Source organism: Chelmon rostratus, chromosome 1, assembly GCF_017976325.1.
Source record: "Chelmon rostratus isolate fCheRos1 chromosome 1, fCheRos1.pri, whole genome shotgun sequence".
NCBI lineage: Eukaryota > Metazoa > Chordata > Actinopteri > Chaetodontiformes > Chaetodontidae > Chelmon > Chelmon rostratus.
In genome coordinates this window covers 2,999,484-3,024,103 of record NC_055658.1, presented here as the reverse complement: position 1 = coordinate 3,024,103, position 24,620 = coordinate 2,999,484, and the positions used below count along the sequence as shown (strand labels likewise).

Genomic DNA, 24,620 nt, shown 5'->3' with positions numbered 1-24,620 from the left:
TTGACCACTAGTAGCACTAAGGAGCAGTTTCTTTTGTGAGTGGGTCCCCGTTCTTTTCGTCTTGTGCACACACACAAGGACACACATGGAAGGCCAAAGGGCTGATGCCACAGTCAGTCCAGCCAGGGGCTTCACACTGTTCCACTGATCAACAAGTGGCAGCAATGCTAAAGACGCGCAGCCAACAAAGGCAAAGAAGAAGAAGAGAGTTGATTGATACACATGGATATAAATCATGTGTGGTTCAAAAATCAGCTTTGCAAATATTCTGTAAGGAAGGAAATGCACTTGGCACATTTAGAACTAAAGGATACACACAATGTGTTCTGGTGAGTGATACTAAATGTTAACACAACCTTTGTTTATTTCCAAGGAGACTCCACAAGGATCTTTAGCGAGCAAAGATTTCATATTTCCCTGAATGTAAAGGACACACTGACTGTGTCCTTTACATTCAGGTAAAGACGGTTGCATTAGGAGGAGCCTTTGAAATGGGACAGGTCCTGTCAAACTGTTCCACTGAATTCAGTTTTGAAAGGCAGCCTGATGGATGCAGCCCCTGACATGGGACAAAAGAGTGTATCTTTATGGTTGTGGTTTTAGTTACTTGTAAAAAAAAAAAAAAAAAATCTAATCAACGCAACTCCCTTGAACTTCACACTCACTTTCCATTTTTCTGGATTAACCCACTGCCTGTTTGTTGTCTTGCTTCAAACTAATGAAAACTTCTCTCAGTTTACCTGCATGGAGCACACAGTTTGCATTTTGCATTGCAAAAATGTGCATTTTTCACAAAATGTCCTGACACAAGGCTGCAGACAAACATGCAAATTTAAATATGAAAATTACACTGACATTTTAATGCAGGTGAACATTGTTAGAATGGATTTGTGATTACAACATTTTAGGAAAACCAACTTTAGGTGCCACATAATTTCACTACGCATTTTAAACACATGCAGAGACAAAGAAAAAAATATTTCTTGTGGCATGGGCATTATTTAAACCCCAAATCGTACATTTTACTCTAAGTTGTCAAAATGAAAAATTCACAGTATAATCTCCACAACAGAGTTACCTGCAAGAGATAATGAATTTTATGAAAGCACCCAACATTTCTGCCAGAAAACAAAGAACACTTGATTCCAAATTATTCTTGTACAACAGAGTATTTCAACTTAGACACACACAAAAGAAATACTTCAGTCACACCAAATAGATCACAATACTTTCCAAACTTTAAATACATTAAGAATACCACAGATCATTGCTTAAATAAATTCTAAAAAAAAAAATATCTGTTGTACATGTAACATATTTACATTGACTGTAGCTTCTAGTGATTGTGTGTCAGTGTTATCTAAAACAGACCTTGTTGTTCACGATTCAATGAACGACTGCTTTAAAGAGTAAATTCGGTGCTTCCAGAACAGAATTCAGTCACAGTGCACTCACTCCAAACTCAAATGTATTACATACAGTGTAGCAATGGACAAAGCAACTTGACTGATGCAGAATGCTTCCACTGTTCAACTGATGGTATCAAAAATATCTAAGCATTACACTGAAGTTAATTTCAACTGCATGTTATCGTCTCGCTTGTGTCTTGATGAAACAAAAATGGATCACACACCTTGGTTTTCTGACAGCACCCGGTAGCGGCACGAAACCTCAAAATTTCCTCTTGACTTACTGTTGATACTTTAATATTCGGTTCAGTTCCAATGCGACAGCAGTGAGCTTGGGGTAATGTGATAATTTAGCTTGAATTGTCATTTCACTTGATTGATTTAGCCTGATATGACATGTCAGGCTGAATGAATTACACAAAGTCGCGCTGCTTTGCTCTTTCTACATAGCAAGCTGATGAGAGATGGTGTCCACATGGCAATTACTTCACCTTCAGTATTTTCTCATTGGTCAACTGTTTCCGAAATAGCTGATGATGGGCACAATAGCAGTTTTATTTGCGTAATAAGTAACTGAAGTTTCGAACTGATTTTGGGATTTACACTCACTATGGGGTAATAAGACAAAATCAGGGAGTGTAGCCTGTAACGGTTTTTAAAGCTATCACTATCCCCCGAGCTCAATATTATACGATTTTGAGTCGCAGAGAGAATTGTCATCACTGCAGCAATTTCAGTTTAGCTTTCTATATGTAGCTCGGCTAAAAAAACAAACAAACAAACAAAAGAAAAGTGTGGGTGAGTGGGGGTTAAAATATATTCATTGACAAGTACACACTTGATGAAAATCTGACTCAGCAAGGTTAACATCATACACATTTTTACAGTAACAGCATCAATGGTAATAATGCTAGCTGCACTCAAATGAGTTTTTTTTTCACACAAAAATCATAACCGTTCCTTGAATTTGATCCATTTTCATTCTTCAGCAACTGTTCTACCTGTAAAAAGGCTGAAATGGGGGACAGGAGCAGAAAATTGTATTTCTAATGTGTTGAACTGGATGAACGAACTGGACTAACTATCCTTCAGCGTTTATAGAACAGACCATTGAACATGTCTTCCAGACAAGGAGCATGGTGATTGCATAGTCTTTATAAATGATAGCAGAGAGTTTTTAGTCACCCTCGCCACTTCTTCTTCTTGTTGTTGCCTTCACACATTGTCAAACTTGTGTTTTAAATAGTCTTTCATAACCTTTGCAATTGGTAGATCCTCCAAGAATTTCAGGCTTTGAAGGCCAATGCAGTGACGGATTTTTATTCGACACAAGTCTTGCAGAGTCCGGGGTTGTCCTAAAAGAGGAACAGAAACATTTATTACACATGGAATAACACCTGATCAGGAGCTCATTGCTACAGCCTGACGGATATATTGGCAGGGTAATTTTATCAGGTGATTCAAGCTTACAGCATATAGGTGGGTATTGGTGTTCACGTCTGCCAATAAGTAAATAGAAATCAAACAAATGGAAAGCCAAAGATGCATGTTTAGGCTATTTCATTACCAGTGTCCCTACTGCATACTACAGTCTGTCCACTTGAGAGTACTGTGGCACACTGGTCTATGTTGCCTGAAAACATCACAGCTGAGATGACCACTGACCAAGCAAAAGCTCCATTACATGTCTTCATGGTAAGGTTCTGATTTGATTGTGAAACCATGCCCCCTCATTTCTTTTCCTGTATAATCTAAATAAGACAGTGAGCAGTCATGTTAGCCATGCCTGTGTCATGTTTTGTCCTCAACAGCACAGGAAATGAGTGGCAGATAGCCCGTCGACAAACTTGGTTTTACATGTATTTGTTTTAAGTCGGTAAGATGGATAACTTACTCTGTAAATGAGCTCTGTTTTTCTGTCTGCATTGTCAGTATAATGCTGAGAGCCTCTACAAAACACCTGCTTGCAGTTCATCTGTCGCTAATTTAGTTTCTTTGTTTGCCACAAAGCTAGCTAATATGTGCTAATGAGTTGTTTAGTATAGATAGCGAAATACTCATTCCTCTTAACTAACGTAATGATAAATATATTCACGACTCACATTTCACCATGTTAGTACAGTTACAGGTGTATTATTGTCTCAAAAGTTAAAAGCTCAATCAGTGTCTTTTCAAGCAGCAATGAACCACTACCACATCGCAAACCACATCGAGAAGATCACCAGCCAATTTTAAAGACATCAGGCTGCGATTCCACCTTGACAGCAGAACGGCAGTCTGTGGGGAAAGGGTTTGTTCTTCGTGGGAATGGACCTGATCATTACACCAGCTTGGAAACAAACCAGTAGACCAAAACCCACCTCGGGAGTTCAACAGCCAGCAATCATGGGATTTTTGGACGATTTCATCATCACTATACCAACACTTGGCCAAGCAAGATGGGTCCCCAGCACAGTTTGAAAAGGGGCCACTTGGGCCAGTATGACTTTCAAGCCCAGGAAATCAAGGAGTCTGGTGATTAGAAACTGAGAAATGACCAACAGATTTAGGCTGCTTGTTCAAAGGGAGGCAATTCCACTAATTGAGGAAAACTTCCTCAAATGCCTGGGAAAGTGGTATGACGGCACCCTCTGAAGTGTGGCTTTTCCAACATGGCCTGTTGCCATGATTGTTGTGGTTTTTGACAATGTACTAAATAGCAATAACAACTGTGGAGCGAATGGAAAGAATAATCAACAAACACCTCTGTAGGTGGTTGGGAACACCTCCAAGCTTCCCACCAAATGGTGGAGGAGTTCAAAGTAGTCTCACCATCACCATACAAAGACTCTAGAAATGACCATGTCAGAGAGGTTGTCACAACAGAGTCTGGAGATAAGGGGGCAGCAAACACCACCATACAACAGGCGTGCTGAGTCTCTGGACATCTCATTTCCAGCTGTGGGCAAAGGTGAATCAAAGGAAGTGCAACAGGAAGGGAGGAGAGCCAGAGCTTTCGAGCTGGGGTCTCAAGGAGCCTAGACAAGGTGGGCCCTCCCTAAAAGAAACCTCACATGGACCAACCTCTAGAAGCTACAACCATTCCCCATATCTTTGCTGAGAAAGAAGAGCCTACAGCACCCACTTCACCCCACTGAACAAGCAGAAGTGGCCGATGAGGGACGAACCCCCTGTGTGGTTGGAGAGCAACTGTGGCACACATCGTGTTTGGTTGCAAGGCATCACTTACCCAAGGAAGTACAGATAGCACCAAGTACTCTTGAGTTTTGTTGACATCTTGGAGCACAAATGATGAAAGAAACACCAGGCCGAAGGAAAATCACTCCACCATTAGCTTCATAAAGGAGAGACAAAAGCCCAGGAGCTCAAAACTCAGCCAAACCTATCCTACTGCAGTCTGCCGGTGGATGGGAGCTAAGAGTAGTCCCCAAAGTTGTCCTTTGCACCACTCAGAGGCCACATGTGGTAATCTGATCGTAAGGGAAGGAAGGAGCATCATTATAGTGAGCTGACTGTAAGGTTGGGCAACATATTAAAAATGTTCCAACCACTGTCTGCCCAACAACCAGCGACTGCCAATACATTTGCATGGGCGTGTGCTCCTGTGCTTTAGTAGTTGTAAAAAGTAGCAGACTAGTCGCTTGATCGCAGTAGATGTATCATATAGATGTATGGAGCAGGAGTCGTCTTTCCTTCTCCTACCTTAAATTCTGTTCATGTAACTTGACATAACGTAGAAAATGATTGTTCAAACAAATCTGTGTGTGCTTGGTAAAGTATTTCCATGCTGTTGATTGGAGTCGAACACTGAGATGTACAGCTGTGTTTCTTTCTGTCCCTCTGCTGCATGTCTGCTGCTTTAGCACCCCTTACTTCACAGTGTTAAAATTGTGCATGACAACTATGACTTGTAAATAACAATTACCCAAACATCAAAGATAAATTGAAAGAACAGGTGTGCCAGCATGCAAACATTAAAAAAAGTTAAGATAAGCCTAACATAACTTTATAGAGAGTTGTGTATGTGTGGATGTAACATTAACATTACTTTCAGTCAGCTATCTTTCATGTTTATAGGATGCTGTAGAAGTGAGTTCGGGTATGCATGCCATATACACCGAGCCCAGAAAAAAATCTGATTTTGTCATTGACTGCCATCTGAATATCACAATGCTATACATCCATTATGGAGCTTAAAACGTTCCTCTTTCAGCTGTATGAATTTCCAACAGCCTTCCAAAGGCACTAATCACTTCCCTAAATCACTCAGTATCCACTCTGTTATCAGCTGTATGCAAAGAGTTGAGAAGAATCCCCTTGATTCCAGGAAGTGATGTATGCGGGTGTTATCAGTCTGTAGGTAAAGTGACTCCTCTGTCATGGACACTTCTTTTCTTTCACCTCAGACACATATGCAAGCTGAGATATCAAAACAAAAGTCAGTTAACCATCTCCAAGGACTCCCATGACGCTTCAGACAAATATCAATCCAAGGCCTGAGTCTCAGCAGTGGATATCTCAAAACATCTACCTACTGCAGTACCTGTACGCCTCAACGGCTGTGCAATACAGTCAGTATATGCTGTATACATTTTTATGATCTGATTAAACTGAACTGTAGAGAAACAGCATATTATTAAAAATATGGTGCAATATGGTGTGCACCATGTTGGCCACAAAACCCAAACAGCCAAGATAACTAATATTATCACTTTTCTACAGCAGGAAGTTAACAAAATATAGCAACAGGTTCTTCTTTTGTTTCGAAAACTTTGAACACTGCTCAGGAGCTGATATGAAGTAGGAATGCCCCGATCATGTTTTTTGCTGTGTGGCTGTACAGTGTTGAAACAAAGAACAACAAAAAGCCAAACATCTTGGTTTCTTATTCTGTCAACAACATGCTGTTACTTAATCCAATCAATCAACAGAGCAGTACAAAGAACTCCCACGGAGCAATGCAGCAAGTAGCCTTCAGTAAGCCTAGAAGGACAACTGAAATATGCAACGTTATCTCCCTCCCTGTCCTCTTGTGCAGGCAATCAGTGTGTGGGTGTGAGACAGGCAGGAGGATGCCACTTGTTTCAGGAGTGGGAATTCAGTTGTAGTGAGGTATTAGCAAAACAGAGTACCTACAGAGTACCTAAAAACGTAATAAAACACACATGAGAAAGCTAAGTAGTCATTGTTTCATTAGTCACTGATAACCCCACCACCCGCCACAATCGCTGACTAGAAGGCATTAATCCTGATATCCTGATGGCATCTTTTTACTGAATATTGAGAGACAATGACTGGTGTGCGGTCAATCTGGGCATCCCTAATACTAAATACTTGCTGCAGGTACTTTTGGGGATGCTGCCAGTGTTATCGACCCTGATCTGCCAGGGAGATGTGATGTCACATCACAACAAGGATAACTACAACAAACACACAACACTGACAAACAAGGCAGGGAAAAACTTTGTATCTCAAATTCATGGAAACATGGAAATAATGAAGCATACCTGAAATGACGAAGTTTGTAAAACAGTTAAGGCTCAAGAAAGAAGCCTCACAAGGCTCTTAAAGGATAACTTTAGTTTTTTACAACCTGGACCTTATTTCTAGCATTAAATACGACCATTTACTCAGCCAGACAACTTTGGTGGCATTTGGAGTCGTTTTGAAGAAATTAGCCCCAGAGGAGCGGCGTGTATATCCGTATAATGCGAGTACTCGGGGCATCCATGCGCAGCCTCTATATAACGCATAATCTGCGGCGAAACTCGTTCATATTCCAATATTTTGTTATGATATGCTGGTGCTATTCCCCTCTGAGCCGGCGGTCGGCCAGTTTAGCTGTAGTTTGGCACAGCTATGGCTCGTTATTGCGTATTCGTAGCCGACCGCCGCAGAGTTAGCCGTGTTGTGGCTGGCTGCTCACGGCGTTCGGTAATGACATCATCCACGTCAGAGGTAGTTGCCTAGAGACGCCGAATGTTGATAACATGCCACCACGGGCTCAGAGGGGAATAGCACCAGCATATCAGAACAAAATATTGGAATATGAACGAGTTTCGCTGCAGATTATGCGTTTATAGAGGCTGCGCATGGATGCCCCGAGTACTCGCATTATATGGATATACGCGCCGCTCCTCTGGGGCTAATTTCTTCAAAACGACTCCAAATGCCACCAAAGTTGTCTGGGTGAGTAAATGGGCGTACATAATGCTACAAATAAGGTCCAGGTTGTAAAAAACTAAAGTTATCCTTTAACAGCCACAGAATAAGAATTATCTAACCAATACAAGCATTTTTGATCAACTACTATAATGAAATGTTACTGAGCGAGCGCAAAAACTAGCCTCAGGTCAACAGGCTGCCTGAGTCATCACTACACTTCTGACAGGATGTAGCATTACAGCTTTTTTAAATGAATTATTTTGAAGATCATAAATCTAGGCTTGGATGTAAACACTGATAGTGATATCATACAGCATGTGAAATTTCTCTGGAAGAACTACGTCTAAGCTTTTGGTTTTGCTTCAGTTGGAATCTTTGTATGAGGACGGTCGAAAAGACCTGGCTGCCTGTCATTCTGTGTGGGACGAGCCTTTCATGGCATATGAATTAATCCAGGAGGTCGAGCTGTAATCAATAACCCAGCAGATATGTGATCTGGCTGAGGGCTTGCAGTCTCTGAAAGGGCTTGTCTGAATCAGTGCACAGCTCTTTGATATCAAAGTTCAGGGGGTAGGAGAGGAATGCAGCCATTGTTCCTTCTACATCATAATGCTTCAGGTAATGTGCTCTCCTGTTCCTCCAACCTGGGATTGTTCTGTGCCTGAACACTGCTCATTATAACCTTGTGTTGGCAAGCAGCCCTCTTTCACTCTATACCATTTCTCAACTTCTGTGTTTTTTGTTTTTTTTAAACTTAACTTGGAGTCCTCTTCTCCACCACACCCACTGTCACAGATTTCTTGTCATGGTTTAGGGCATTAACTTTTCTCTGTACCACACTGCATTAGCAAACACGCATGGAACACTGACTAGTATCCACACGTGTTCACTTCAAAATGAAACATCACACTTAACACACAAATGCAGCCATTATGGCAAGTAAACCCATTTCTCTAATACAAGACATTTTGCATTTTGAAAAAGGAATCCTTCCCACATTTTAACATAAATCTAATAATCTGTAAAACTGATTCTGATTCTGATCCCATTGCTGCTATAAGTAAGTAACTAATACCTCACGGTCAGTGAGATAAAATGTATTATTATGATTAATTGTTTGATTAATTATTAGTATTAGTAGTAGTACCACCACCATTATGCACTTTGTAAATTACTCAATTTTAAGGTGTGGTGTGTAGGATTTAGTGGCATGTAGCATTAAGGTTGCGACTGACTACCCCTCGCCTCAGCCTCCTCTATGGTGGCTGTGAAAAAACGCAAAAAACATGAAAGGTGAATATGGTGGTGCAACATGGCGGACTCTGTGGAAGAGGACCTGCTCCGTTTGATGATATAAAGAGCTCATTCTAAGGTTAGTTTCAGCTGATTATACACTGGTGGAAACATAATTATGAATACTATATTAAATTTCTGCCAATACATCCCCCTAAATCCTACACACTGGACCTTTAAGTAATCAATCAATTATTTTATATAACTAGTTGCTGCATTTGGACCGTCCTCACACAAACAGTGGTAACATGTGATGTGTCTATATGTAATACTGTAGGACATGCTTGACACTCACTGGTAACCTCCTGCAGGAAGTCCAGACAGGGCCGGCTGATCCCAGACATGCTAACAGATACAGCTACTGGCGTCTGGCCCTCGTAGTTTCTGGTGTTGGTATCAGCCCCGTACGTGTAGAGCATCTGAGCGCACAACACATCATCCCTGAGGGCTGACAGGTGCAGGGGGGTCTGGCCGTCTTCGAGACGTCCCAGATTAGTGTCCGCTCCTCTCTGCAGGAACATGCGGCAGTATGAGTGATTGCCTTTGATGACAGCATATCGCAGCAGGAAGCCATTTTGAATGTCAATGTTGGCGCTGTGGTCCAGGAGGATCCGTACACAGCTGGAGCGCTCACGGATGATAGCCAGCTGCAGCGGTGTGGTCCCTTTGTCACTCAGCGGGTCCACCTCGGCCCTGAACTCGAGGAGGAGGCGTACAAACGAGTCTCGACCGTAGTGTGCAGCCACGTGCAGCGGCGTCCAGCCATCGTTGCTTTTCGCATTTATAATGTCACTGCGGAACTCAGATTCCAGCATCAGTCGGGCGATGCGTGCTCTGCCGTGCATAGCAGCATAGTGAAGTGCTGTGAAGCCACCAATAAAGTCCTTCACCGTGGGGTCAGCTGCACAGAGGAGAGTAGAAACAGTGGAAATGAGAGGAGAGGCAAATACAGCAGAAAATGTGCCTTCAAGCTGTGGGGGACTTGACCTGTGATCTGCTGGACTCTGCAGTCCACTTTATCTCTAACCTGCCACAAACACCCGCTTCACCAGTTCACACTGATTCTTCTAACATATGGTGGCCTCGAGCTATTATATTCTAAGTACACTACAACACTTTAGGATTCTGACCATTACAGTGCATTAAGAGTTGAAACATTCATACTTTATGATAAGGCAACAACAGATTCCATCAATGCAAAACTTTGAAGCCTCCTTTAACTGTTCATGTTAATGTTAAATGAGTAAGAACAACATTTTCATACAATAGTACCAACAGTCATTTTCCAGGACATTTCACTGAATTTTTCCTTTGAGGGATATTCACTTTAAGAGGAACAGTTCGGATCATCTATGCTAGCAATGGCAGCTGGACAGTGTTCCAGAAAGGTGGCCTGAGATTTCCAATCATAACAACTGTATTAAGTGATAATATGTCAGTGTTGAGACTGCAGCTTTTTGCGCTGCACCTAAGAAGCCAAAGGATAAATGAATTAGGCTTTATGGTTTACTTAGAAGACCATTTGTCTAACCTGGCAAAGAAAGATAAAATCGAGGCCTTCCATTCAGTTATTTAGATGACTTAACTTTAAAGCATGTGCACACAAATTGAGATATGACTAAAGCAACAGGAAACTTGAACACAAATTGCAACAAAATAGGTGTTACTGGTGTTGGTGCACCACTAGCTGCTAGAAATGTCATCAATAACATTTCTTTCATTTATCATCTTTACTTGCTTACTCAGAGTAACAGTAATTTCATGTTTTTGAGTGTTCACGTCACCACTCCGAGTGTTTTATGGTTGGAACTTGGATTTTTGTGAGAGCTCCGATACGTCCAATTTAGCACTTAATTACACCTGAAAAGACAAACAAACATGAATGCCTCATGTCATGTTCAGGAAATTAATGCCACATTTAATGGCCATAGAATCATACTGTCAATGAATAGTATTATTAACCTCACATGACCAACACTGCAAACAGATAGTTGTCTTTAGTTGTACAATGACATGAATGGCTGAAAGTTGTAAAAACAAGTTATCAATACTGGGACTAGCCCGAATATTTAAGCGTCTGTGACAGACCACTCAGAGGTCACTGCCAAACTCTCTGATGTGCTGAACAATGCAAAGACTGTTACAGGAGAATCCTGCCTGTTTCATCCTCAAATTTACAAGTACCGTTTTCAGCAGAACGAAGAAATGGACGTTTGCATGCTGGGAAAATTTCAGCCAGGACTCAAAACAAAATAACAAAGATTTAGGATGCAAGATGTTGACTGCATTGTTGGAAATCTGGAGCTTAACAACAGTTGAGTTGTTCAAAATCATTTGTGAATTGTCAGGTAAACTGTATTTGTTACCCTCACATACTGTATGTTAATAGTTGTAGCAACATTTGTTGTTGTGTATCTTAAGGCTGCTTGCATTATTTTCATAGACCACATCTGACAGAAACACCTTTGAAAAGGTTACTCTAGATCACATTTTCTGCAGATGTAAAGCATTTATGAGTGTGTCTGTTTCACTGTATGTCAATATAATGGCCATATGTTCCTGCCAGATGAAGACCTTGTTTCTATATGTGTTAACTTGAGTAGCTTTCAACTAAAACAGAGGTGAATTAAAGGCTGCATCTTCCAGTAAAACACTGCCCTCTAGTGTTTGGACACTAACACTAACCACCAAATGAAACCTGACAGCCAACCAACATCAGCAGCAAGACAAAAAACAAAACAAAAAAAAGGATGAAGCCTCTGACCTCCATGCTCCAGGAAGACTCGAACACATCTCTCTTTTCCTTTGGCAGCAGAGAAGTGGAGCAGTGTCCAGCCATTGGCATCACGGATCTTAGGTGAGTAGCCTTGCTCCAGCATTCTCCTGACAGTGCAGACATCCCCTGCTGCCACTGCAGCCTGGATCTGCAGCTCCTCATGAAGCTCAGGGTTCCTTCTGCAGTGATGGTTCAGCATCCTGTCACATTTCAGAAGGGGAATGTTCATCTGTGTCGGAACTGAAGTGTCTGACTCACCTGCCGGCTGCTCACAACCTGCTTGATATGCTATGAAAATGTTCTACCACCCAAAATGATTTACATGTTTCACATATTGTACATTGAACATTGTCTAAGACATTTTAGGGTTTTTAAAAAATCAGCTAATAAAATATCAGCCTATCATCATTTTTCAACACTTAAGATAAAAATCTGCATTGAATAGGGATCCTTCCTTTACATGTGCTTAGAGATTGAACAAACCAATCCTAAATATTTGTATCGGAGCAGATGCACATCTGGGCACATTTTAATGGATCAGTATCGGTTAAAATAAACCGGATCGAAATACAACAAAAAACAGTCAGATAGCAGCTGCTCGTTTTTAGCCAGGGCCGTCACTTTCACCTGCTAAATGACAAACATAACCAACAGCAGGTCATAGTAGCAGTAACTTGATTACAGGCCTAAATTAAAGTTGGTTGTTTTCTGGTTTAAGTGCTGTCTGCAGTCAGTGTCTGTGCTCAGCCAAAGATCATCTATGAGGGAAGAAGCTCCAGTCTGCATCACCACTTTTCAATCAGAATGGACGTCGATGTAAACTTATTCTGATATGTCCTAATAGCCTATTTACACATTCAATACTTGATAAAACATAAAAATGTTGCTATGTGCTATTTGTTGCTATGTCACTCAGCATCCTACCAGCTCACCTGTGGGTTCAAACAAGTTCAGCAAAAATCTGCACTAAAGCGCAGCTGTGTTAAGTGTTGTAGTAAAACAAGTATGGGTTCATCTGAACGGCAGTTAAACCGCAGCTAAACTGAAATGACCTTTTAAGATATAATGCTGCACATTCATCATTCACAGAGAAGGGTCATTACAAAAATTGGTGTCAGCTTTTACTTTTCTGATTTTCCACTGCAGCAGACAATATCACTAACTGCTAAAACATTTTTTTTTAGAAATGTGGAACAATCTGCAGTTTGTTTTATCATATAGTCTAGTTGCACTTTTGACCATGACAATAAATGCATTAATGCTGAATTTTAATAGAAATTTAAATAATATCGTAGAACAAAAATAACTCCTTATAATCTCCTGCTGTTTTAATACTCGCTCAGATATATTAGCTTACATTGCAGTTGAAATGGGAACTGGTCTTACAGTACATCTATGATTCTTTTTCCCTTGTGACTTAGAGCCTCAACTGGCTGCACAGCTTTTGTGGCACCTGCATACAGACCTTGTGTCAGCAGTGACTAGTCTTGTGCTCCTGCATTTTTCATGCAGGGCTATTTGTTAAATAACCTGTGAACCCCTTCTTACAGACAAAACTAAAATGAGGCAGAGGTGACATCTTATGAATGTAATTACACAATTAAATCAGATGCCAGTGTGGCTTCATGAGAGCGCACACAGTGACAGATTGATGCATTTTTAAACATACTCAAGCTGCTAAAATCTGTCCTTATAATGAACTTGATGATCTTAAAAGTTAAAGAGGTGCGCAGCAGGTTTAAGTTAAACCTCCAATTCAATTATCTCTAGTGGCAATAAGGTGATCTGTACAGGACACAGCAGCTGCTACACGAAAGCAGCAATTATACTCGTGTAGCGCTGCATTTGACATCTACTCATGTCCACAAAGGTCAGCACTCGCTGACCATCCACAAGTATAAGTTTTATCACTGTGCGGACTTAACTCAACACACCCACCTACGCAGGGTTGTGTATCATCCAGGCCCTAAACCATACAGCATGTGCAGCGCAAACCACAGGTTCAGAGGACGTAGGCATGGAGTTTCAGAGATCACATGACAACACAGGTTTAACCCTGACTTGAACCACGTCTAATGTCAAGCTAATGACAGAAAAACAACCATGAGAAGTTCAAATAATAGTAATGACTTATTCTGTTCAGATATTGAACTTCTCCTGTTGACCACTCTCACATAAAAGGACAGTATGATAAAAAAGCAAACCTGACCTTTTGACAAGCTGAAGAGACGTGCTTCTCTTAGTCATATCGGAGCTGCACCTGTAAATATACAGCTGCACTGTCAGGAAGGCACTCTGTCTTCAATAGCTGCTCCTGCAACACACAAAACAATGTCACTATCCAGAAGTGAGCTGTAAACACCAAAATGATCAAATCATGAACTTTGATTTAATATACCCAATTAAACCTGACAGAATATTATGGAATGATTATAGATAAATTAACACTACCACTAAAGATAACAATAATAAAAAACAACAACAACAACTTTATATGTCAGGAATGCTGCAAATACACAACATGCTAATAGAAATAACTCAGGGTTAAAATAAGGGTTAAAACCAAAAGACTAAAATGCTGCAAAAAGACAGAAACTCTGCAGCATTAAACACTCAATGTTTAGTTGGTTAGCTTAACCGGCTGTGGAAAAAAGAAAAACAATGGACAATAGAATGGCTTTATTTGCTAACATCACCAACAATGCAAACCACGCACAAGTAAACAACGATAACGATATCTAACAAAAAACGGGGGAGCCCAACAAGCAGAAGAAGACAAAACGTTTCTCACATGTGTAACATGGACTGAAAGCGAGGTTGCTGGACAAACCCCTTGGTTTAAGGCTGTATTTATCCCAGGCTCTTAGCTAACGCTGGTTAGCCACCAAGCTAACAAACTCAGTAGCGATAGCTCGCTAGCTTGTGTTGACTTTTTGTACTTGCAGAGTTGTATACACATAAACCCCAACAGAGCGGGTGGGTCGACACTAAAGCTGATTCCACATATTTACTGACAAACACAACAGCTTTGATATTATAAAACAAAGACTTACTTGACAGACACTGAGCCGATGTTTAACTTAGCCAATCAGCTTCCAGACGGGAAGAATTAGAGTTGTCAAAGCTGCATGTTTCTGTCCCTTTCAAATCAAATCCAACACTAAACTGCGAGCGTTGTATATGAAAAGTTCCCTAAATGTCAGTCTCAGCATTGTTGAGCATCATTTCTCTGTTGAACAATCAGTTTTAACAACAAAGTCTCTCTGTGAACACATCAGTTTGACCCCGACAGCAAAAACAATTAGGCTTCCGCCTCTAATCCTTCATAATAAAAGCGTCATTTCCTCAATACCGCACCGGCTGCAGAACTAATTTGCAAAATCTGGAAAACAAAACAAAACAAAAAACTCTGAATAGAAATGCAGCTTTCAAGGGAAGACTTTTTATTTAGCCTTTTGAAACACAACATTACATTGTGGAAAATCAAACAATCATTTCAAACTAGTTAAGAATACATGGAGGTGGTGATGGAAATTTCTACACAGAAGGAACGGGAGTATGCCTATACAAAATAGTCTGCTAAAGGATTTGGACAGAAAACAACTAAGAAATTAGAAGAGTACAAATTAGGTGCCATGCAGTCCAGCACAGCAGTTATTGCAAGCATTTCCTCATGGATATATCCACAACCCAGTGTAAAGACAACTATTACATACAGAAGAGAGTCGTCAGAAAGGAAACATGATCATAGTGTTCAGTGCGTAGCATAGGTTAAACCAATCAAGCAGTGACTTGTACAGATTCAGTTGCTACAAGCCACAGTTTCAAATGAACACAAACAGAGAGATGAACTTTTGATTGAAATTCATATGATCTTATTTAAGCTGCAGCAAGTGGAGTTAGATACACACTTCTGCTGGATACCAGCAGGTGTGGTAGAAGGAAAATGAGTCAAACTTGGGAAAATTCATCAATGCAGCAAAGAGTAATGAAAAGTTGGAAATTAAGGAGAAAGACAGTAAACCAATAAAATCCCCTTTAGAGTGAAACGGTACAGAGGTAGGCATCGGAAAGACAGGGTTTTTTAGGCCATTGGAACTAGGACATTGAACACAATTCAGTGTTGTATATCATGAAAAGGAAAGTTCAGCATAAATGTCAAGACCATGTTGATGTGGTGATGGATTATAAATATTATTTGTGCACAACTTGAGATGTTCCTCAGAAATTGTAAAGTAAAAGAACAACAGATGAGTTAAGTGTCACCTCTATAAAACTATTTAAGATTTAAATAAAATGTTTTTAATTTGTATCATTATTTCATTGTATAATTATATTACATGTTTATACACCTCCCAAGTTACTCTGAACATTTATTCTTTATGAGTAGGCGGTTAACAATATTTAACGATATTTAAATACGTTGTCGTTGTTTGAAAAATACAAAAATACGAAGACTTCCGGTCATCGCTAGAAATTCCTTTGTATAGTTTTTACGACAAAAAAATAAAGGTTTACTGGCGACGTTTTAACATTTTCTTATCCTTCTACCTTTTAGGAACACTTAGCGTCTGTCCATGTCTACTGTCATGATTCAAGTGATTATTTATCGATATCTAGTCCCCCGCGAATCTAACGAGCTGAACTCGTTTATTTTGAAGGCTCTTGCAGCATACATCCTGTTTCATTTGGCTCACTGTCGGCGACTTGTCTTAGCTCGTTATTGGTTGGTTGGAGCGCTGCTTCCGCGTGTGTCACGTGGCTGGTGTACAGGGAAGAGTGAGCAGCATGGAGCTGACAGCGAGCCGCACAGAGCGATTCACCGTGAGAGAGCGCTTTGACTGTCTGACAGACGCGTTCAGGTGTCTCCAGGCGGGATCGTGTCCCACGCAGAGTGCAGCGGATGTGGCGGGTGTGATCATTTCCGGGGTGTGTGGACTGCCCGGCCGGGACCGAGACCGTGCTGCTGCAGGGTCCTGGCATGACAGCAGTCTGGAGCTGACCTACATCAGTGTGACTCTGGTGGAGAAGATCACCTCCAGCCTATCGTCTCAGAGCCTTGCTCCAGCAGTCGCGTTGTACTGCGTGGAGCTCCTCAGGGTGTTGTTTAAAGACATGGATCTGATGTCGCAGCTTGTGAGTGCCCCGCTCTCCGCTTGATGAGTGAAACACATTCATTTTCATCATGAAAAATATTTTCTGCAGTGACGCCTAAGAAGCCCATTGATCCGCAGGTCCACCAGTTCCAGGTTGAGGACCAGATCATCTCACATCTGGCTGCCAAGAGCGTATCCACATGTGTTCTCTACCATCTCCACCAAACTGTGAGTCAGTTTTAGCGATCAGTGCAGTGATTAGCAGCAACCTCCAGGATACAACACTGAGGATGTGTTTAACTGTGTGCATCAGCACCGGTCTGTCAGAACTAACATTAAATGTGTTGAATGTATACTTTCTTTCCTCAGGGCACTGTCAGTCCGGCCTGGGAGCAGAAGTGTCTGCAGGCCTTCCACGGCTCGCCCCCCGGCACTGAACTGGACGCCTGTCTGTGGTCACTGACAGAGGTCTTAAAAAGACTTCTGAAAGGAGCTCATCGAGGTAAGGCCACTTCATTCAGTGCATTCACTCTGTGAGTGGATCTGCCTGTGAGCCAGACTCTGCTGATGTGTGAACTCATAGCAATGGTGACAGAATCAGCCGTACAGGCCAAGTGTATGTGCACATACAAGATAAGATAAAGTACACTTTTGTTTTAGTGCCCCAGCTAATTATTATTGACTTATCAGCTGATCTGCAGAGTGGATTTATTAATCAATCGTTTAATCTTCAATCTAAAGATATTTCTGATCTCTCTTTTTGACCGCATGCATTTTCTTCCAGCAGAGGTCCTCAGCAAACTCCTTGCAGCTTTTGACTCCAGCCTAAGTGCTTTATGTTCAAAGTTCCTCCCTGAAGAGAGAAAAGAGGCAATGCAGCGTTGGATAGATTTTACCAGCAGTAGACACTGGAGAACAACATTCTGCCTCCTGCTGGACCTGCTGGAGGTGTTGACTGCATCCAGTGGAATATGTGGAGCTGATGTCTGTTTGCAGAGTCAGAGATTAACCCACATTCACTCCTCAGCGCTCCTGATAACAGTCAGCTGCTCCTCAGAGTATTTTGTGAAAAAGCGAGCGCTGCTGCTTCTAAAGCGAGCTGTGCTTCAGAAGGCCGGGGAGGAGTGGGCTTTGGGAGAAACGCTGTTCACTGGGCTGAAGCATGAACACTTCAACTCTGATATGAGCACGCTGACTCGCAGTGTGTTAACAGCAGTGGCTGCTGGCTGGTTACAGACAGTTCAGGTGGATTCTGCCTCGTTCTTTGGGGGGACCAGACACATCCGAGGTGACGGAGGTCAGAAACCGGACTGTGTGATGCTTAGAGCTGTCAGCCTGCTTCTTCTCAAGTCCATGGAGCTTCACGTCCAAACTGCTGGTGGAGCAGGTGAGGGGCTGGACACAGTATGAAGCGTATGTGTTTAACGCTGGATTGAGTTGGCGCTGGAAAGCATTGAGGCTGAGGTGAACGTTGAAGTAATGTGAAGAGTCAAATACATCAAAAACAGAGCTAAAAAGGAGGAATTATTTGATTGGAAATATTACTAGATTATAAGACAGCCAGAGACACAACTCCAAATGCTCGCTGCTCTTGAGAAGCCAAACAAAAGAAGTTATTTCAGGTTTAAAGTTTTCTGTCGATTTTGGTGATCCTGCTCTGTGGTCTTGATGGTGTGTCTTTTCAGACACTTGTGTTGTTAAGTGCAAAGTCAGATACTTTCTGTAGGAAGAAGAGCAATTCTGGGCACCCTGTGTTACGGCATTTCCACAGCAGGGGGCGCTCCTCCCACATATGAGACGAGTCCCTGTGCTGATACCCTCCCTGTGTTGTCCCACAGCAGGCGTGGACGGTGCCGCGGAGGTGCATGGCTGTCTGCGCAGTCTGTGGGGCTTCCTGAAGAGGCACAGCGTCCAGCTGATGGAGGTCACTCACCTCTGCTGCTGGGTCAGCCTGCTGTTTGGAGAACAGGACGACGACATGATGGAGGCAGCGAAGGCTTCGCTTTCCATATTCCTTCATCACAGGTGCAGCAGATACACAGACAAACATGCAAACAGAGTTAATAGGAAGCTCATATGGATTTCTAATGGCTTATGTTGTTATTAAATGTGACCATATTCATGCCGAGATGTGGGGGTGGATAATCATCTCAAATAGCATTCACACATCCTTAAAAAGAAGAATTCAATCGAAGTTAGCAGTTTCTGAAGGCAGCATGATCCTGCACATTACAGCCTTGAAAACTGCTTTACAGAGACATAGCCGAATAATTTTATTAAGGGTTAAACATTTAGTTCAGGCCAAAATTATGTATATAAAGCCAGTATGTGGGAGCAGTAGGAAAAGACATTGTTGCTCTCGTCACATGATCAGAGCTATGAGCTGTGCTCACTGCCAGCTGGGGCAAAAGACACAGATCAGCGCCATGTGCCAGGCAGCACGACAGCACCGGGAATACAGGAAACCAAAACTATGTCAGAGTGGGTGAATGAAGTATTTCAGTCTAGAAGGGTCTGGGTTAGTGAAAACTTGCTGTCATGCAAATGAAAGGGAGAATGAGCTTGTGCTGCTGCAGCACAGCCATGTTGCTGTCATTATAATGTCTGTTTTATCCCCCAGCAGGGAAACATCTTGATTCTTCCTGTGTTGCATCTCCACAGCTTTAATAAGCACAGACAGCTGCACATCAGCACCATCAGCACCATCAAAAATGCTTTTATGTGCTATTGTAGCACTAATTTCTGAACGATAAAATGGCAGCCTGCAGTGGCTCAGAGCCTGTATAGACTATAAACTGAAGAGGCTAGTGTGTGTGTGTGTGTGTGCGTGTGTGCGTGTGTGCGTGTGTGCGTGTGTGCGTGTGTGGATGGTTTGAGAATGTATCCAGGGGTTATACCTTCTCCATTCTCACAGCAGACATCCAGCTTTCCTCTGATATGAGCCCAGGATGCACTCTGACGCGCTCAGCAGAAAGAGTGTCACATTGATTCATGGATGTGACTGATCACACAGCACGGCTGCTGTCATTGACCTTTACTTTGTGATCACGAAGTCGTCAGAATAAACACTAATAGAGGTTTGATGGATGTCTCAGTCAGCAGAGCGGGAGTTCATCTCTTCCAGTCGACATTTTTAAACACTCCAAACTGTAAATGGCTACAGGCAGCGTGCTCACACATTAGTACAGTTGTCGACATGAAGAATTGTTAAAAACACCTGCACAGGCAGATGTAACTGAACTGATGAACTGGGGGACGCAGACACATGGCTCACATTTGAGGCAGATTTTCGTTAAAACCGAACTGTAACAGGTGATTAGAGTCATGAAAGGTTTGGTCACATTAGCCATCAGTTCTACACAATGACTCCACAGTGAGCCCTGAAAAAGGATGTGATGTCACAGTTCTGACATGGACAATGAAGACTGACCAGAGGAATCCCAAACTATCAACAGCTTGAGAGAAATGCTGCAGTTTGTAGTTTAGTGAACAGGGTGAGAAACCAACCAATGAAATGAGCTGGTTCAGTCCAGAGGAGGCAGGTGTCATGTTTTCAGAGTGCGCTAACTGATCTGCTTGCCTCTCCTTGCAGACGGTTTTCTGGGCTGGATGACTTCGCTGTGTTGGAGGCGGCCTGCGCCTCTGGCTGCAACCCTCACTGCCACTTCCTGCTTCTGCTTCAGAGCATCTCCTTCGACCACAGCATCCTCCTCGACTTCCTCATCTCCACCGAAACCTGCTTTCTGGAGTACTTCGTGCGCTACCTCAAGTACCTCAGAGCTGACGGGCAGGGCTTCGCTGCAGCCTGTGGACGAATCAGCACGTCAGACCGTCATCTTTCACTGCAGAAGGCGCTTGCTGCCTCATGTGGTGGTGGGATGTTTGCACTGACATATAAAACAGAGCCAGATCAAGCTGACGTCAGCTCCTGTGTCCAGCCCGCAGGTGTTGTTTCACCTGTGGAAATGAGCGGTTTGAACACTGGGCTCCGCCTTGTAGACTACGCTGACTCTGACGAGTCTGATCCAGAGAACATGGATTCTCAGGATGAACCGTGGATGTCTGGATGTGACAGAGGTAGATTCAGTGGAGCACCAGTACCTATCAGACAGAGACAATATGAATCCTCTCGCTCAGCAGGATTACTGAGTCAACATTATTCCACAGCGGACAGAGGAGCAGACGGGTCAGTGCTGCAGGTGTTCCACAGTGAGCAAACATCATGTTCAAACATGGCACCTGTGGCAGGACAGGACACATCAGCCAGAGCCGTCTGCTGTCTTTCCGAGCTCAGGGAGGTGGTGACGAGGCTGCAGACAAAGAAACTCTTCCCATACAACCCCTCCTCACTCCTACAGCTCTTAACACAAGTGTTGAACTGCTCCCAGCAATCACTCCTGTCACATTTCAATAAATGATGAAGATCTTTACATAACTTCTGTTTTGTTTGTTTTGTGTGGCGACGTGAAAGCTAAATCTAAATTGTTTGGAGAATTGTTTGGTTTGTATGAGAGTCTATGTGTCTGTTAGACACTTAAGGCATTAAGGCATGAAAATGAATCCATAACTCTCATAAGTTATTATCAGTTGTCCAGAAATCTATTGATCCTGCTTTAATTCGATCTTTGTATTCCAGGAGAAACTCTCAGTCAGTGTGGCAGAAGTGGCACAACAACCAACACCGGGATGCAAATGGTAACTGATACGGGAACAGACCATATAGATCTCAAGATTTCTTTATTGTCATTAAACATGTCATGTCAATGAAATTTGCATTGCAACCCCCATGTTAGAAACAAGATAATAAGAAAGATTATAAAATAAAATTACGATACTAGAACAAAATAAATCAACATGCAGTAAAAATATTCCTAAATGCAATAAAAATATACCAGAAATGAAAATATACAATATTATTATATATATATAGACAATAAAAATATACTAAACAATAAGCAATAAAATATACCAGCTGAAATATACTAAAATGTATATACTGAATGCAAACGGCTGACATTTAGTTAAGCATGTGTGTACTTAAAAGTCAAGTACACAGAAGGTGCAGGTGCAGGTGCAGGTGTAGGTGTAGGTGTAAAGTGCCGTGTGCAGTGGCTCATAGTCCTCACAGTCACTCCATGAGGGGCTGCTGGGGGTGATAGCTCTAACAGCTCTGGGGAAGAAGCTGTCCCTCTGTCTGTTAGTGGTGGTGCGGATGTTCCTGTACCACTTTCCTGATGGTAGCAGTACAAACAGTCTGTGGCCCGGATGGCTGGATCTGGCCCTCTTCCCTACCCAGCCTTCATATATAGAGTCTAGGTCAGGAAGGGGGCGGCCCACGATGCCCTGTGCAGTTTTAACCACCCGTGCCAGTTGTTTCCTCTCCTGTGCCGTGCAGCTGCCATACCACACTGTCACACTGAGGCAGAGGATGCTTTCAATTGTGGCCCTGTAGAAATTGATGAGCAGCCGAGAGGAGAGTCCAGCCCGTTTCAGTTTCCTGAGGAAGAAGAGCCTTTGTTGTGCCTTCTTCACCAGGCGGGAGGTGTTCATGGACCAGGAGAGGTCAGATGTAATGTGGAGGCCCACATCATATAAAGAAACCAACTAACAGATAATAAACAGTAAAAAGGGCAAATTAAAGGGACAAATGTTGCTTTATATATATGCACGATATGCTATGAACACATGAATGGTTTGAAATACTTGTCTGAAGAAGAGTCAGAGGAAGACGAGTACAGAGCGACTTAACACCCTGACAAATCTTTTTTTTTTGGTTGTTTTGCTGACTTGCAGTTGTTCAGCTTCTCACTCTGCTGCAGTGATGTACAGGTGCTCTGTTTCCCTGTGGGCATGTAATAAGTCTCTTTAATGGTGTCTCCTGTCACTGCCACACAGACGCTATTCCATTCTACATCTCATTTAGGCAGATTACTAGAGCTCAGCGATGACAAAACAGAAGCCAGTCTTGTCCCTATGGCAACAAGATGTCTGGGCTCTCCTTCCTCCTCTGTAAAATCCTCCTGTTTAGGGGGCTCTATGGACAACATGTCAAGTATTTGATGCGTTCTGTTTTTTTTGTTTCGTTTTGTTTTTCAGCTGCCTGTTGTGTTTCAAGCTGACATGGAGATGAATATTCAGACTTTTATCTATCTTATGTCCCATCTTGACTGTTGTATGTCCCATCCCAGTGATGCTGGCTCTGCTGAAACAGACTTGACACTGAGAGAAGGCAGTGAACTGCTGTTCAGCCTGGTGTTGTTACTCTCATTTATGGCTGCTGAAATTGTACAAACCACGTAAGGACACATGCACTTATATGGACATTCAGTGGAGTATAAACCTCTTGGATGTCCACAGACCCTTTTGGAATATGTTAGAGCCTTTACTCCTCCCATGGATTGGAGTAATGTCCAGGATGTCTCCCCTCCTTCCACCCAGTGCATGCTGGGACAGGCTCCAGCCCCAGTAAACCTGGACAGGAATATGTGGGTAAATAGAATATAGAATTGAAGATAAAATAATATTTATATATATAACAAGTGCTTTGAGTTCCTTAACAGAAGCATAAAGAAGTTTCCAAGTGGCTATTGTAGGAAAAATGAGCCACATCATCACTGACATTTGGACATTACTCTGCAATAGAGACTCTCTCCACTCTGTACAATCCATGTGTGTAGGTGTAGCTTATGTGGATACTGTAAGACTTATCACTTGTGGTGGCCGGTTTACCCTGATTGGATATGTTTCAGAGTGGCGTGGTGATGGAGATGAAACCACCCAAAACTCATGTCTATTCATCAAACTAACAGAAATCCCTTCATGCCTTCCACTGGCTTAGATGTAACTCACCTTTGCCTTCATGTAGTTTGTGCAGATCTAAGTAGTCTCCACCTCAATCTCCACCCACCCCCCGTCACTCGCCTCCAGCTTCGACTCTTCTCATCAAACACACACACCTCATCAGCAGCTTCGCTGTCTGAAGAACCGCTGTAACTTTCTTCATCAACACCCCCGAGCCACAGAAAATGTCCCGTCAGCATTTGACATCATGTAACTCGACAGGCTGACTTTGGCTAACACTGTCAGGTACAGCCGACAGAGTCAACAGGTAAAACTTCAACAACTTTATGTGTTGAGGAGATGTGTTGTAGTGCACAGCACTCACCACCAGAGGTCAGTCTCAACTGTGGGAACAGGCAGCTCAGCAGAAAAATGTCTCGGCAGCTGTTCGGGAGTATTTTGGGTTTAGTTCCAAATGATAAAGGTGAACCAGCTGCCAGTCTGGGAAAAAATAGATTCCACGTAAGCCTGGATTAAGTCAAAGCAGACATGTATATTGAATGTTTTTGTATTTGACAAATGCTGCAAATACATTGCATATTCTCTCTAGAAGTGAGAAGCAGTTGTTTTATGAGATCAAATACAAACGTCCTCCCTTTGATCAGTATCATGCAAATTTCCTATTTTTTCTTTCATTTCTTTTTTTGTTACTCTTTCTTTCTTTCTTTCTTTCTTTCTTTCTTTCTTTCTTTCTTTCTTTCTTTCTTTCTTTCTTTCTTTTTTTTTTTTTTTTTACAAAAATCTTCCAAATTCTGATCATTTGTAATTGAGATATGTGGTTTTAATGTTTGAGAGCTGCTCTAAGATGTGTTTCGACATCCAGCATCACACTAAATCCCACTACTTGTAAAATAGGCTTCATTCGATGGCTGCTCTATGTCCATAACACCTCACTCAAACACTTTACCTTTCTGTCACCCATCTGTATATGTATATGCTGTATTTGCTGCAGTATGTTTGAGTATCAAATGAAACAGAAACACAACAGAGGTTATGTAAGAAAGAAAGAGAAATACCACGTGTTAGAAATTTTTTTGAATT

General features: G+C 42.2%; 2 protein-coding genes across 2 annotated transcripts; one reads left to right on the top strand and one right to left on the bottom strand.

Annotated features, from left to right (window-relative positions):
• Window positions 1-642: 642 nt before the first annotated feature.
• Window positions 643-14,915, bottom strand: asb7 (ankyrin repeat and SOCS box containing 7). The gene is made up of 5 exons (XM_041934823.1): window positions 14,697-14,915; window positions 13,853-13,957; window positions 11,632-11,843; window positions 9,163-9,768; window positions 643-2,764 (listed from the first exon to the last, which is right to left on the bottom strand). Exons 2-5 carry the CDS (start codon window positions 13,888-13,890, stop codon window positions 2,625-2,627), a joined length of 996 nt encoding a protein of 331 aa, XP_041790757.1. The 5' UTR covers window positions 13,891-13,957; window positions 14,697-14,915; the 3' UTR covers window positions 643-2,624.
• A 1,317-nt stretch (window positions 14,916-16,232) lies between these two features.
• Window positions 16,233-21,157, top strand: lins1 (lines homolog 1). Its single transcript, XM_041939287.1, has 7 exons — window positions 16,233-16,241; window positions 16,417-16,779; window positions 16,878-16,967; window positions 17,109-17,241; window positions 17,527-18,126; window positions 18,578-18,764; window positions 20,332-21,157. Exons 1-7 carry the CDS (start codon window positions 16,233-16,235, stop codon window positions 21,155-21,157), a joined length of 2,208 nt encoding a protein of 735 aa, XP_041795221.1.
• Window positions 21,158-24,620: the final 3,463 nt, after the last annotated feature.

Excerpts from the sequence above, each read along its gene's own strand:
- asb7 (XM_041934823.1), bottom strand. The coding sequence starts at position 13,890 with ATGACTAAGAGAAGCACGTCTCTTCAGCTTGTCAAAAG. Across the intron at positions 11,844-13,852 it reads TCTCTTCAGCTTGTCAAAAG|GATGCTGAACCATCACTGCA; the intron begins GTCAGGTTTGCT and ends GAAATGTGACAG. Across the intron at positions 2,765-9,162 it reads CTTCCTGCAGGAGGTTACCA|GACAACCCCGGACTCTGCAA; the intron begins GTGAGTGTCAAG and ends TTCCTCTTTTAG.
- lins1 (XM_041939287.1), top strand. Across the intron at positions 16,780-16,877 it reads TGGATCTGATGTCGCAGCTT|GTCCACCAGTTCCAGGTTGA; the intron begins GTGAGTGCCCCG and ends ATTGATCCGCAG. Across the intron at positions 17,242-17,526 it reads TCTGAAAGGAGCTCATCGAG|AGGTCCTCAGCAAACTCCTT; the intron begins GTAAGGCCACTT and ends TTCTTCCAGCAG.